This window comes from Anomaloglossus baeobatrachus, chromosome 3 (assembly GCF_048569485.1).
Source record: "Anomaloglossus baeobatrachus isolate aAnoBae1 chromosome 3, aAnoBae1.hap1, whole genome shotgun sequence".
In the NCBI taxonomy this organism is placed as follows: Eukaryota; Metazoa; Chordata; class Amphibia; order Anura; family Aromobatidae; genus Anomaloglossus; species Anomaloglossus baeobatrachus.
Window position 1 is genome coordinate 184,412,541 of NC_134355.1, and position 16,446 is coordinate 184,428,986.

General features: G+C 44.7%; 1 protein-coding gene across 1 annotated transcript in view; it reads right to left on the reverse strand.

Annotated features, from left to right (window-relative positions):
• Positions 1–222: 222 nt before the first annotated feature.
• WDR27 (WD repeat domain 27) overlaps positions 223–16,446 on the reverse strand; it is a 954,066-nt gene continuing 937,842 nt past the window's right edge. The window contains exon 24 of the mRNA XM_075339621.1: positions 223–319. Within this exon, the coding sequence (XP_075195736.1) occupies positions 272–319 (48 nt within the window). The 3' untranslated portion in view covers positions 223–271. The remainder of the gene's footprint in view (positions 320–16,446) is intronic.

The window sequence follows — 16,446 nt, forward strand, 5'->3', positions numbered from 1 at the left end:
AAAAAGTGTCTGGTACGGACCCTGAAATTTACAGTTTGGGTTTGCTCATCCCCATTCATGTGTCCTGACTGTCTTAAAAGCTTTCATCTTTGATCACACAACTACATTTTCAGCAAATACTTAGTTATTTAAAAGAATTGTGCAACATAATTGCTTCGTTTTACATTTTCAAAGTTTATTTCATATTTACGATTGTATAATTGAAATACAGATGTTACATGGGACCCTTGACCTTATAAACATGTCATGCCATTGCCTGCTATCTCTTCTTTCAAGGAACATAAGTCTGTAGCTTTCCATCCAAAGTACACGTCGTTAACTAAAAGACAAAAAAAAATATTGCATTTTCTTAGAAATTGCTTTCATTGTGTCAGTTTGGGACAGAATTATGACGGTAGATGAAATCAGGAATTACAAAGGTAGATCATGTTAGCAATTGCAATGTCTTTCTTTTTGTAATAAAAATAGCTCTGGAAAAAACAATTGTAGAGAACATGTGCCGAGCATATGAGAGACTTATACAATACCACATTAATAAAACTGCATAGTAAGCATATAAACAGTACATTGTTTAGCTACATAATGCCATAATTATCAGGAATTTCTGCTATTGTTCTATGGATGGAAATGCCAATGATATGTGGATTTATTTATTTATGGTTGTGCCACAAGGTTATTATATTACATAGATAGAATGTATGCATGGTGATTTTTTTTTACTTCAGTGTCTGCTTATATAAACACAATTTCACACAGGGGGCTATGTTACAGCAATCTTATAGAGTATATCCCTCCCACTGCTTAAAATACTTAAATGGTAACCTAATTTTCACTAAAATTTAGAAAGGCTGCAGACTAACTTGTTCTTACGTTGTCTTCAAGTTTCATCCATTTCACTGCAGCCACATCTACATATCACCTGCTCTGTTATCCAGTACTTGTGCTCGGCATTATACAGGGCGGGCCATAAGTATGGATACACCCTGAGAAAATGGAAGTAGTTGCTGATATCACATTACTGTTTGTAGTATATTAGTTCATGGGACAGTCCAAACATTTGAGGCCGGGTGACACCCATGGCAGCAAAGCCGCCATTTTGAATTCAACTTTAATTTTTTCAATGGGAAGGGGGTCATGTGACACATCAAACACAGAATTGCACAAGAAAAACAATGATGTGTATGAAAGAGAAGAAAAAATGTCCAGCGTTTCGAACGCTGCCTGCGTTCTTTGTCAAGCCTAAGTGAATAGATCTTGCTCACAAGTATTTAAACTCACTCCTACCAAGTGCCATTTGTTGGCACATGTGTTTTCTGATTAAGCACACTCCTCCCATTGGTAGGAGTGAGTTTAAATACTTGTGAGCAAGATCTATTCACTTAGGCTTGACAAAGAACGCAGGCAGCGTTCGAAACGCGTAACCTTATGCCACATATGGGCTCCCTATTTTTGTCACTGTGTCAATTTTTACGTCCTTAAATAAAATTGCAGCAGTTTTACTATTATTCCGGAAGCTGGACATTTTTTCTTCTCTTTCATTGGACCCTTGCACTGTCAGAGTGTATCCGTGCATGCCGGACTTTGCCCCAGTAGAGCTGGATCACCTGGTTTCCTCCGCTCATTTTTAATGGAGCTTTATTCATTATCGAGTTATTGACACATTTGTCTCATGGAACAATGACAGTAACACATTAAAAGGATGTGCTCAAAGTACTGCCCATTGTGTTGAATTGTCAACGCGATTCTCTTCTCCCACTCTTGACACACCAAGGGGTGCTTCACACACAGCGAGCTCGCTGCCGAGATCGCTGCTGAGTCACGCTTTTTGTGACGCAACAGTGACCTCATTAGCGATCTCGCTGTGTGTGACACTGAGCAGCGATCTGGCCCCTGCTGCGAGATCGCTGCTCGTTACACACAGCCCTGGTTCGTTTTCTTCAAACGCGCTCTCCCGCTGTGACACACAGATCGCTGTGTGTGACAGCGAGAGAGCGACAAATGAAGCGAGCAGGGAGCAGGAGCCGGCGTCTGACAGCTGAGGTAAGCTGTAACCAAGATAAACATCGGGTAACCAAGGTGGTTACCCGATATTTACCTTAGTTACCAGCCTCTGCAGCTCTCACGCTGCCTGTGCTGCCGGCTCCGGCTCTCTGCACATGTAGCTGCTGTACACATCGGGTTAATTAACCCGATGTGTACAGCAGCTAGGAGAGCAAGGAGCCAGCGCTAAGCAGTGTGCGCGGCTCCCTGCTCCCTGCACACACAGCTAAGCGGTGTGCGCTGGTAAATAATGTAAACATCGGGTAACCATACCCGATGTTTACCTTAGTTACCAGTCTCCGCAGCTTCCAGACGGCGGCTCCGTGCAAGCGCAGCGTCGCTTGCACGTCGCTGCTGGCTGGGGGCTGTTCACTGGTCGCTGGTGAGATCTGCCTGTTTGACAGCTCACCAGCGACCATGTAGCGATGCAGCAGCGATCCTGACCAGGTCAGATCGCTGGTCGGATCGCTGCTGCATCGCTAAGTGTGAAGGTACCCCAAGAGTTATGGCCCTGTCACACACAGAGATAAATCTTTGGCAGATCTGTGGTTGCAATGAAATTGTGGACAATCAGTGCCAGGTTTGTGGCTGTGTACAAATGGAACAATATGTCCATGATTTCACTGCAACCACAGATCTGCCAAAGATTTATCTCTGTGTGTGACGGGGCCTTAATACCGCAGATCCTGGATCCAGGATGTCGGGTACCTGAAACAACGGATACAGGAGGCCTGTGGTAGCATTTCTTCTGTGGTATTGTTCTCAGTGTGTCAAGAGTGGGAGAAGAGAATCGTGCTGACAATTCAACACAATGGGCAGCACTTTGAGCACATCCTTTAGTGGATTACTGTCTTTGTTCCATACTGTATAATCCTTTTTTATATATGGCTTCTTTATGTTTTACCTACTGTATAGTCTTCTTTAATCTCCTATTACTATTGTAATAATGGCACTATACATTATAGAAGCAATAGATCATATGTCCTTTTACTATTGATGCATTGCCTATGTTCTATTTACTCCTTGGAACATTACACTTACTCCTTTTTCCATTGTTTCTAGATGGCTTGATTACCCCCATCTACAGGGCAATGCATGCTGCATTGTTCCCTCCTGCCGGTGACCTAATCTCTTCACTCTCCTATTCCCTAACATTGAGCGCACCCGCGTAGTCGCCCACCCGTGAGTGTGCATGCACCAGCGTGCATTCCACCTGCATTCCACTACCCGGAAATCACACGGACATTGTCACTCCCACACCACCACTGCTCTTTATAAGAACGTTAACCGTAAACAGCCAGCACCGCTGCCACCACTGTGTATTTCAGTATCCTATTATCACCAGGTGCGTTTGCCAAACAACCCACCAATGGTATGTATCATTACTTTTATCCATGTCTTTTATCTACCCTCATATTTACAGGCCCGGGTGCTTGCTGTTTTCTGCTGTACAACTTGTGTATATACTTTTCGTATACTCCTCTGAACCTGCCTTCCATATTGGTTTGGTATTGTATTCGTTTTTTCATTTTAGATTTAACAGCTTTTGGTTGACTTGTTTTCCTACCAATTTATACCATTATCTCACAGATTTGGGTCTGATAATGGCCCCTATTGGCTACAGGCGTCCCTGCTGCATTATTTTCAAGTGACATAAAATTTGTTCAAGCTTCTCAAAGCAGGAACGCTGCTTTTCCATTTTGGGATTTTGAGCCATCCCCACAAACCAGAATGTGTTGTCTACCTATTTTTACACACATTGGTATACATAGTCTTTCATCTCTTTCATATGCATTATTTTACCATTCCTCAGTACCCCACGGAGTGAGACGATCTACTGTACATCCTTAGTTTACACACTAACACGAGTGTTCTATTTTTCGCTATAAGGTACCGCACGGTAGCTGAAGTTGCACTGTTTCCTGTTCACCTATCACTAGACACGTATCCCAGTTTTTTTATCTCCTCTCCCATAGGCTTATAAAGCCCACGTTTAGTTCCACAGTGACCCTCTATTCCTGTAAATGTTTTTTTACCTATACAACAGGCCCTCTATGGTATAGAGTTTTCTCCGCCATTTATATGCCAAGTTACCATTATATTCTAGCTCATCACATATTCCTCTGCATCCTCAGGTCTTGGGGTGCTCGTAGATGCCATCTATTTATTTATTCATTTGGCATAGCTTAAAAGGTATTTTCCATCCCGGCCGTAGCATCTTAATCATAATTCTCTGCTTTTCCTTCCTCCAGGTACATTACAAACGTATTAACCATTTAATTTTTCCCCACTAGGCATACGCTGTCCACATTTATACGTATCTTCACCTAAGGCTTTTTATATTGTTTTTGTCCAGTTTCACATCCTGGTACGTCCTGTATTTTCATTGCTTCCTCCTACCACCAATATTAAGTGCCCTTTTTTTTCACTGATTGTGTATAAATCATCGATTTCCAATAACATTATCACTACAAATTCTAAATATAGACTTTTTATTGTTATTGTCATCTGTGTTGATATTCACTGACCAATTGTAATTTTTGTGAATTATGTACACTACTGTATTCTTGATGTTTTATTGTTTTGACAATATTATTTCTTTTTATATGCAGACATGTTTATCTTGAAAAAGGCTAGGGTTGTCACGGATACGTCGATTGAACAACATGTCCTCAACTATTTTTCCATTTTTTCCCTTTTTGAACACACAATAAAAAGCATTTTGAAAAAGACCAGTGACACGCCCGTGATACAATGTGACTACAGGAGTCCCATCCAATACAAGTGGGCTCTCTGTGAACAGCACAACTCAGCAGAAACACCTGTGTGGTGATGAAGAGGGGAGCCAGGTGATGGACGATGGTTCGTTCCCCTGCTTCAGATAATATGTGCGTGTCTTTCTGGCGGGTAAGTCTTTCTCCCAGGCCACGCCGGGAAGGGTGGGCCTCCTCCAGCCACTCCACCTGTTTTCTCACCGCCTGCGCCCATTGCAAACTTCTAGACAACTTCGGGTAGGGACACACTCTCAACCGCGCCTTCAAAGGAAGTTATTTAGCCTTTGGCCCTCCCTGAGGCCAGGCACAACTTTGCGCTCCTGCGCAACTAATACACCCCCGATGAGTTGGTCTTCGTTGCCATGCAGCAGCAGCCATTTTCTCCAGTTTCAGCAGCACATGAGGCACAGATTGCCATTTCAACTTCTTTAAGCCCATAGGGCCAGGACACACAGGCTTACCCTGCTTGCAGCGCCACTTTCAGAGGAGAGTCAGGTGATGGCTGACGGTTCGTTCTCCTGCTTCAGATAATATCAATGTGCGTGTGTTGCTCCTGGTGGAGCCGGAGGTATCAACCATTATGCTTGGCATTACTTCCATTCTTTCTTGCAGGGTCCTCACCAGAGGCAGGAGATGGACGAGAATAAACACGTCAGTCTCTGATAAACAAATCAGAAACCTCTTTATTGCAGATCACTCTTCTTCTTATGCTTAAGGCCCTTAGGATCACTCGTACGGTGTCTATTCTTTCTCGGGGGAACCGTCTCTGTTCCTGGCACTCGCCCCAGGCACTAACCTCCAGCAGCTGAGTCCTATGTAACATTGCTCCTTCAGTATTTTTTCCTGGTGGCTGCCATATCTCACACTTGCCCCTGGACGCGTGGCTGCTTCCAACCAGTTCAGGGTCGCGCCGGCAGTCTCACTACCCTGATGTCCCACCGGTCTCAGGACGCCCCACTGCCCGTCCTCTGGGTAAGATCTTGGTACATGGGAGGATTTCTCCCTATCTGGACAGGTCCCAGCTATGGACCTCATCTGTACTCTTCAGCTGCTGCTGCTTAACTAACCACTTCCTACATACATTCTAAAACCCTCTGCATTCTCTCCGCCCTTCTGTCTATGTCTCGAAGGCAACCTTCTCTCTAAACTTCCTATGTCTCTGCTCTATCCTATTACATATCTAACTGCTACTACTCCACACTCCTGCTGATTGGTCCCTAGTTACCACCTTAACGCTACTTGCTACCTCTAACCCTATATCTGCAACACCCCTTACCCTGTACTATGTGTCCTGCCTACCATAGCACGAGGGACCAGTACTCCACATTACACATTATTTACAGTTTATAAGCAAATACATTTCTCTGCTACAACACGTATACAGCCTGCGTCTGCTAAGTGAAACCAAATGCCGCATCCCTTGCACTCGGCTACATCCTGCTTTATATACAGTATAATTACAATATAATAGCACTACCTTCATAGGAGTGGGCGCTATTTTCCCCCCTCCTACAGTGATACGCCAAGGCAGGGGAAAACCCCTGGTGAGTGATGCTACAGAAAGGGTACAAAATACAATGGTAGGCCCTTGTGCTAGAGAGAGGGGAGCAGGGTCACCTCATAACACTCACCTGAGGTTGATCCCTGCACTCTCTATTGTCCCTAGATGGGTCCTTCCTCACATGCCTTAATTTACCCTGACTACTGAGGGCCACCGAAACACTTGCCTCGCCACTAGAATAAGACAGCACAAAGTATATAAGATAAACAGGTGGAGAAAGACACAAAGAAAAGCACTCCAAGGTTTCTTCAGTAGGAACCCTTTCAACTGCAATAGAAACAACTCCACAGCTATGCAGTGATGAGCTCCTTCAACCTGGTCAGCTTAAGTATGAGCTACAGCCGGCAAAGGAAAGAGTGAGGAGTGGATACTTATAGCAGAAGGGAGTGTCTGCAGCTGAAATTAAAACTGCCTTTTGGATCACTGCAGGATAGAAATGAACCTTAGCCCCTTCAGTACAGGATGGATATAAAGCAGATCTGCGATGAACAACATGCTGTGACCTTCTGATCCCAGATCCCCCCCGAGATCACATCAGGCTGTGACACACTCATTACAGTACCCCCTACTACAAGGGGCCTCAGGACCAGGTTTGTCTGGATGAGACCGATGGAAGAAATGTACTAATCTACTGGCATTAACTTCCAATAAGGGTACACACATCCTTATTTCTGGACCAGAACCCTTCCATAGTACCTGATATTGGAGAGAATGGCAAACAAAACGAGAATCCACAATTCTTACCACCTAAAACTCTAGATTACTATCAATAATAACTGGAGGTGGCTGTAAGAGTGATGGCTTCAAACACGATACATATTTCTTGAGCAATGAAAAACATTACGGATTTTAAATACTTAAGGTAGTTGAAGACGAAAGGCTAAGCACTCCAAGGTTTCTTCAGAAGGAACCTTTGCAGGTGCAATAGAAACAGCACCACAGCTATGCAGTGACAAGATCCTTCAACATGGTAATGTTAGGTATGAGCTATAGTCAACAAAGAAAGGAGTGATGAGTGGATACATATAGCAAAAGGGAGTGGCTGCAGCTGAGATTACAACTACCTGTAGGATCACTACAGGATAGAAATAAACCTTAACCCCTTCAATTCCAGATGTAACTAAATATGCTTAAACTCAGAGTAAATGACGAGCAATCACTAAAGTGCATCTGAGATCAACAACACACTGGGACCTTCTGATCCCATATCCCCTCAGGATCCAATTAGGCTGGGGCACACTAGTGACACGCTTGTGTTCCTGGGGCTCATGTGAGGTTTTGACATTAGTCAAACCCCGTGCCCAATCACTGCCTGTGTCTCTCTCCCCCCCTCTGCACAAATGATCAATATGAAGTGAGCAGCCAGCTGCAGCTCTTACTTCCTGTTGATTAATCATTTCTAAAAGTAGAGAAAAAATATTGATAACAGATGAGGATACAAGTGAATCATCAGAAGACTGGAGAGGGCGATATGAGGAGTAAATGACAAAAAAATAGAAAATTGGATTTGTTAGCTAAATATCCACCCATTCTGCTTTTTGCAATAAACCAATGAAACAAAAACAAATTCAAAAGTGTAACACTACAAGCATCTTCAGGACTTAATAGAGTAACCTTTGGCTGTTAAGATTTACTGCAAATGTATGCATAGCCATACATCAGCTTATGACTGTGTTCCTAAGGATTCCTTAGTAAGGAATCTTAGCCCACTGCTTATTTGTAATAGACTTCAAATCACTAGTACCTTTAACAAATGAGGAAAAGGAAACAAAAAGATAACAAAGGCACTGAATGTTTCTTAGACAAGCAGGTGGAAGCAAAATCCAAAATTATTCTTCATGTCACGCTATAGTATGGGGGCACTGCTGCAAGCTAGGCAATAGAGTAGCAAACAAGTCTGGTAAAATGTGACACTGCACTGAAGGAAAGCATTGAAGCTAACTTAAGTGAGCAGTAAGCAGATAATCCACTAGAGGGCAGTAGAGTAGTCAGCAAGTCGGGTCTGCAACAGGAGGTCTTGTCGAGCAAAACGCAGTCAAGTGAATGTCATGGGTCTGGAGCCGGGAAGTCAAGAATACAGGAGAAGAAGGAGACGGAAGGGAGGACAAGAACGAGGATACAGGTAAAGAGGTCTGGGAGTCAGGAAGCAGGATGGATGAACAGAGGAGGACGCGGGACCAGAGGGGAGACAGTGGAGACAAGGACAAGTCGGGGAGAACAGGTCAGGTCATGTCAGGAGGGAGAACAGAGGTCAGATTGTGTCAGAGGGAAAACTGACGACAGGATGGCTCAGGACAGAACAAAGGTCACTCACCGGAGTGATAAAACAGCTGAGCCGGACATATCACTGACGACACTCAGGAGGAGCAGCACCAGGATATAGCAGCCTGGCACCAGAGCGAGGCAGAATGAATTAACCCCTAAAAGACCTGTAACCTAGAGAAGGGATACAAACCATGGCTCAGAGACGGCTGAGCCAGGCATGGATCATGACACTTCAACTATAAAAACAGTAAGAAACTCAAAAGTTATAGTGTTTGCCCCCTCAAAAATAGTCTGGGTGAAATATTGGAAGAGGATGAAGGAGAAGCCAATTTACTAACTGCCTTTTTCCCAGCAGGGTAGTATGGTGCTGCCTCAAAATCACTAAAGTAGACAAATCCTCAGGCCTGGATTGCATACACCCCTGGGTACTGCAGGAATTAAGAATGGTGATAGACAGACCACTATTTTTAATATTCAACAGATTACATGATAACAGGGTCTGTACCACAGGAGTGGCGCATTGCAAATGTGGTGTCCATATTCAAAAAGAGAAGACAATCTGAGCTTGGAAATTATAGGCTGGTAAGTTTAACCTCTACTGTCAGTAAAATATTTGAGGGTTTCCTACCATGGAGTATCTCAAGGTGAATAACCTCATGACCCAGTATCAGGTTTATGAGGAATCAGTCTTGTTAAACTAATCTGAACAGCTTCTATGGTAAGTTCCAGACTAAATCAGGGAAATGCAGTGGATGTTGTCTATATGGATTTTTAAAAGGCTTAGGCGCCATCTTATTATAATGTACAAATATACGAGAGGACAATACAGAGACCTTTCTAATGATCTTTTTACACCTAGGCCTGCAATGGGGCATCAACTAAGTCTAGAGCAGGGGTGGGCAATTAATTTTCCCATGGAGCCACATGAGAAATTGGGATGGTTTTAGAGGGCCAGACTAATATAATTAGCTCAGTTCTACCCAATACTGTATATAGTATATATACTATCCCTTCATAAGCAAACAGTAAGTTAAACAATACAAAGATTCAATGAAAATGTGGGGGCATACACATTACTGGGATCAGTGGGGGGCATAGACATTACTTGGGTCAGTGGGGGGCATAGTCATTACTGGGGTCAGTGGGGGGGCATACACATTACTGGGATCAGTGGGGGACATACACATTACTGGGATCAGTGGGGGGGCATAGACATTACTGGGGTCAGTGGGGGGGGCATACACATTACTGGGGTCAGTGGGAGGCATACACATTACTGGGGTCAGTGGGGGACATACACATTACTGGGGTCAGTGGGGGACATACACATTACTGGGGTCAGGAAGTGGCATAGACATTATTGGGGTCAGTAACGGGCATACACATTACTGGGGCCTGTGAAGCATACATACTGGCCACCAGCATACATACTGGCCCTTATGGCCTGTGGAGCATACATACTGGCCACCAGCATACATACTGGCCCTGGTGGCCAGTGGAGCATACATACTGACAGTGGTGGCCAGTGGACCATACATACTGACAGTGGTGGCCAGTGGGGCATACATACTGACAGTGGTGGCCAGTGGGGCATACATACTGACAGTGGTGGCCAGTGGGGCATGCATACCAACAGTGGTGGCCAGTGGGGCATGCATACTGACAGTGGTGGCCAGTGGGGCATGCATACTGACAGTGGTGGCCAGTGGGGCATGCATACTGACAGTGGTGGCCAGTGGGGCATACATACTGACAGTGGTGGCCAGTGGGGCATGCATACCGACAGTGGTGGCCAGTGGGGCATGCATACAGACAGTGGTGGCCAGTGGGGCATGCATACCGACAGTGGTGGCCAGTGGGGCATGTATACTGATAGTGGTGGCCAGTGGGGCATGCATACTGACAGTGGTGGCCAGTGGAGCATACACATTGACAGTGGTAGCCAGTGGGGCATGCATACTGACAGTGGTGGCCAGTGGGGCATGCATACTGACAGTGGTGGCCAGTGGGGCATGCATACTTAGAGTGGTGGCCAATGGGGCATGCATACTGACAGTGGTGGCCAGTGGAGCTTACATACTGACAGTGGTGGCCAGTGGAGCATACATACTGACAGTGGTTGCCAGTGGGGCATGCATATTGACAGTGGTGGCCAGTGGGGCATGCATATTGACAGTGGTGGCCAGTGCGGCATGCATACTGACAGTGGTGGCCAGTGGGGCATTCATACTGGCCCTGGGGATGCTGAGGGCACAGGCAGGCAGCACTGCAGCAGCAGAGTCTGAGGGCTCCTCTACCTGCCTTCTCTGAGTCCCCTGTTTGTCTGCTTCCTCTATTGCAGACACAGGGCGGGACATGAGAAGGCATTAGTGCTGCTCCCCTGCTCCCCCCTCCTTCAGCCACTTTTGCACTCTCCCTGCTGCTACTGGTGCACTTACCGCAGTTTATAGACCAAACGTTTTTGAAGTGGCCGCTGTGGAGATGAGCTGGTCATGTGAGGATCCCTGGGTAGAAGGGGCAGGCAAAGGGGGTGTGGCCAACATCGACAGAGCAGGAGGAGGGGACAAGAGGCGTCCGAGGAGTGTGTGTGGCCAGCATTGAGGAGGCATGGCCGACAGCAAAAGTGGGCGTGGCTAGCAGCATAGATGGCATAGAAGGCATCCAGAGAGTGTGATCAGCATACAGAGGGAGCATAACTGGCAGCAAGAGGGGGCGTTACCGGCAGAGTGGGGGCGTGTCAGCTGCTTATCACTGCACTGTGGGTTATATAGCTCCCGGCAGTGAGAGCAAGGCTGAGGCATAGATCAGGCCACGCCTCCAACATTCAGCAAGACGGCGGGGCAGTCACAGACAGAAGGCAGGCCGGATCCGGCCCGCGGGCCGCCCCTTGCCCAGGTCTGGTCTAGAGGAAAGAATAATTAATCATAATTACAGATGCGGATTCTTTAATGTAAAAGCAGTTAGACTATGGAACTCTCTGTTACATGATGTTGTAATGGTTGATTCATTACTAAAATTTAAGAGAAGCCTGGATGCCTTTTTTGAAAAATATAATAATCCTGATTATGTGCACTAGATTCTGTGATTGGGTGTTGATCCAGAGAACTTGTCTGATTGCCATACAGTATATGGAGTCCAGAAGCATCTTTTCCCCTATTATGGCGCTTACTGTCTGCCCCATGGGGTTTTGCCTTACTCTCATTCACCATGTTAAGTTATAGGTTGAACTCGATGGACATAAGTTTACTTCCAACCATAAAAAATATGAAACTGTGATACTAATCATACCTAAAAGTCAAGAATTGGTTTCAGAAGAAGTCCTGGAAGACTGCGAAGAGGTGGTTGTGGTCATCAGACTTGAGCCACATGAAAACTCTTTGATAGAATTTGATGAAGATGGTTGCCAAATGCCATTCCAAGAATATTAGTCAACCGGAGACTATTGTCCATGGGAATTGGGCTATTATTCACCAGACAAGTTGCTAGAAATCTTATAACACAATAAAGGGTAAGCTGATGGGATATAAATATAAATTCTAAGGAAAAACAAACACTGCCATCACTATAATACATTGAAAGTATTATTCCACAGGGTTTAATTATTTGGAGGAAATGCCTCCTTTTTATATTATTTTATGAAAAGTGAGTTGATATGTAACAAATCAAGTGGTGTGTGCACCTTGATTAAATGAAAGATTTGTCATGTGTTTGCACTTATCGGTGGGAGTGTGAATACAATCTGGAAATTGAGAGAGAGGGGAGCCAGCACGATCTGAAAATGGCATGCATCATATAAAAAGTGCAAATTCACAGATTTATTCCAACTGTACTACAATAAAAAAAATGAGATTTTTAGCAAATAATTGATCAATTTTTTGAGCCACCCCTGCCAACGTCACGGCAAATCTCAATAGGGGGGTCCTACTCTACATTCTGTATTTCATGTGCCATGCGGCCTCCTAGATAAAGTTAAAAGCAGAACCATAATGGAGCACACATACCTGTAACCTGTATATAACTGCTTCTATGTTGCAAAAAAGGCGCTTGTGGATAGAGACCAGCCCAGGTCCCAGCATGTGGAGCAAGCCCTACACATACCAGGACTATATCAGAACTGATCCTCCCAGTGCCAAACAGCAACCATTGATAAAGGCGGACCAGATCCAAGATGGTGCTTAATTAGCATTGCCTGTGGAAAGGGGTGAGGTAACTGAATCTGAACAGCTACCAACAGGAGGAATACATTGCAAACCAAAATCAGGCGTGCATAGCATGGTGGTGACCAGCCACCAGAATTTGTAGCATAACTACGACCTTTCCACAGGCAATGCTAATTAAGCACCATTCTTGGATCTGGTCCGCCTTTATCAATGGTTGCTGTTTGACACTGGGAGGATCAGTTCTGATATAGTCCTGGTATGTGTAGGGCTTGCTCCACATGCTGGGACCTGGGCTGGTCTTTATCCACAAGTGCCTTTTTTGCAACATGGAAGCGGCTATATACAGGTTGCAGGTATGTGTGCTCCATTATGGTTCTGCTTTTAACTTTATCTAAGAGGCCGCATGGCACATGAAATACAGAATGTAGAGTAGGACCCCCCTATTGAGATTTGCCGTGACGTTGGCAGGGGTGGCTCAAAAAATTGATCAATTATTTGCTAAAAATCTCATTTTTTTATTATAGTACAGTTGGAATAAATTTGTGAATTTTCACTTTTTATATGATGCATGCCAATTTCAGATCGTGCTGGTTCCCTTTTTTTCTCTGTTTTGACCGTAGTTATGCTACAAATCTGGTGTCTGACCAACACCATACCATGCACGCCTGATTTTGGTTTGCAATATATTCCTCCTGTTGGTAGCTGTTCAGACTCAGTTACCTCACCCCTTTCCACAGGCAATGCTAATTAAGCACCATTCTTGGATCTGGTCCGCCTTTATCAATGGTTGCTGTTTGACACTGGGAGGATCAGTTCTGATATAGTCCTGGTATGTGTAGGGCTTGCTCCACATGCTGGGACCTGGGCTGGTCTTTATCCACAAGTGCCTTTTTTGCAACATGGAAGCGGCTATATACAGGTTGCAGGTATGTGTGCTCCATTATGGTTCTGCTTTTAACTTTATCTAGGAGGCCGCATGGCACATGAAATACAGAATGTAGAGTAGGACCCCCCTATTGAGATTTGCCGTGACGTTGGCAGGGGTGGCTCAAAAAATTGATCAATTATTTGCTAAAAATCTCATTTTTTTATTATAGTACAGTTGGAATAAATTTGTGAATTTTCACTTTTTATATGATGCATGCCAATTTCAGATCGTGCTGGTTCCCTTTTTTTCTCTGTTTTGACCGTAGTTATGCTACAAATCTGGTGTCTGACCAACACCATACCATGCACGCCTGATTTTGGTTTGCAATATATTCCTCCTGTTGGTAGCTGTTCAGACTCAGTTACCTCACCCCTTTCCACAGGCAATGCTAATTAAGCACCATTCTTGGATCTGGTCCGCCTTTATCAATGGTTGCTGTTTGACACTGGGAGGATCAGTTCTGATATAGTCCTGGTATGTGTATGGCTTGCTCCACATGCTGGGACCTGGGCTGGTCTTTATCCACAAGTGCCTTTTTTGCAACATGGAAGCGGCTATATACAGGTTGCAGGTATGTGTGCTCCATTATGGTTCTGCTTTTAACTTTATCTAGGAGGCCGCATGGCACATGAAATACAGAATGTAGAGTAGGACCCCCCTATTGAGATTTGCCGTGACTTTGGCAGGGGTGGCTCAAAAAATTGATCAATTATTTGCTAAAAATCTCATTTTTGTATTATAGTACAGTTGGAATAAATTTGTGAATTTTCACTTTTTATATGATGCATGCCAATTTCAGATCGTGCTGGTTCCCTTTTTTTCTCTTTTAATCTGGAAATTGAGTCAAATGGGAGAGAGGACTGAGTGATCTAAGATAAGTCTGAGATAAGTCTAGAGATTGTCGAAATTATGTTTTATTGATGGCTATGCATCACATTGAAGCAAATCATAACAGCCAAATATGCTATACTAAGTAGTTCGGACATTTGTCATAAATGGGTTGAATAATTTTGATATTTCAGTAGTCTGTAAAAGTGACACTTTAATTTGGAAAAGTACTTGTTGTTCAGCAATTTAAATTATTTTTACTTCATTGTTATGGCCGCTTTACACGCTGCGATATCGTGACCGACATCGCTAGCGTGGGTTCCCGCCCCCATCGGTTGTGCGACATGGGCAAATCGCTGCCCGTGGCGCACATCGCCCAGACCTGTCACACTACTTACCTGCCCTGCGACGTCGCTGTGACCGGCGAACCACCTCCTTTCTAAGGGGGCGGTTCATTCAGCGTCACAGCGACGTCACAGCAGCGCCACTGAACCGCCGCCCAATAGAAGCGGAGGGGCGGAGATGAGTGGGATGAACATCCCGCCCACCTCCTTCCTTCCGCATTGCGAGTGGGCGGCAGGTAAGGAGAGGTTCCTCGTTCCTGCGGTGTCACACGTACCGATGTGTGCTGCCGCAGGAACGAGAAACAACATCATTACTGCTGCAGTAAAGATATTCAAGAATGGACCCCCATGTCACCGATTAGCAATTTTGAACGTTTTTGCAGCGATGCAAAATCGCTCAAAGGTGTCACACGCAATGACATCGCTAAAGCGACCAGATGTGCGTCACAAATTCTGTGACCTTAACGAGATCGCTTGAGCAATGTCGCAGCGTGTAAAGCGGCCTTTAGACTGTAAATAGTAGAAAGGTTCTAAATATTGCTTATAAGCCTAATTTGCAATGGAAGTTGAATAATTCTGATTACAACTACACAGTTTGCAAATGTAATATAATATATGGTATATTGTTGAACTAATATTACTGCAGCAATGATCAACTCCTTTTACACAATCATAACATACAGTTTTCTCATTATTAAAAGGGTATTCTACTGTTATTAAGTAGCTTTAATTAGTTAGACATCATGAAAATAAGCAAGTTTGCAAATTACTTGATTTTTCTATTTGCTGTCATTCACCTGTTGTGAGAGCATTTCTCTTGCAAAGTGTACAGCTTGTTTCGAATTAGATCCACCAGAGCCATGTCGAGTTTGTGTAGTAGTTACTTTCCAAGCTGAGGACTTAATTCCTGAGTTTGCAGTCCTCTCCCCCACTTCCCCACAACCTCCAACATCAGCAGGTGCCAAATTATTTTTGCTAATCCCAACTCTCATTTTTTGGGGCTTTGTGCTTGTTCCAGTGCACTGTTATCTTTATGTAGATATAGTGAAAACAGTGTAGACATCAGAACAATGACTGTAGCAGAACTGTCACTCGTGGAGTACCTGCCCACCCAACAACCAGAAAGCAACAAGACTGCAGAGCTGTGAGCCACTCAAGTGACAACTTAAGAATACACCTCTAAAGATTTTGTACATAGATTTTATGTTATTCCTTACACCTTGGATATGAGTATAAGGACACATCTCAATTGCGAGCCATAGATAATGACATCCAGTTAGCCGGATTAAGGGGTACATTGAATGCTGCGACATTGCTAGCTGATGCTAGCGATGCTGAGCGCGATAGTACCCGCCCCCATCGCACATGCGATATCTTGTGATAGCTGCCGTAGCGAACATTATTGCTACGGCAGCTTCACACGCACTTACCTGCCCTGCGACGTCGCTCTGGCCAGCGACCCGCCTCCTTCCTAAGGGGGCGGGTCGTGCGGCATCACTGCGACATCACACGGCAGGCGGCCAATAGAAGCGGAGGGGCAGAGATG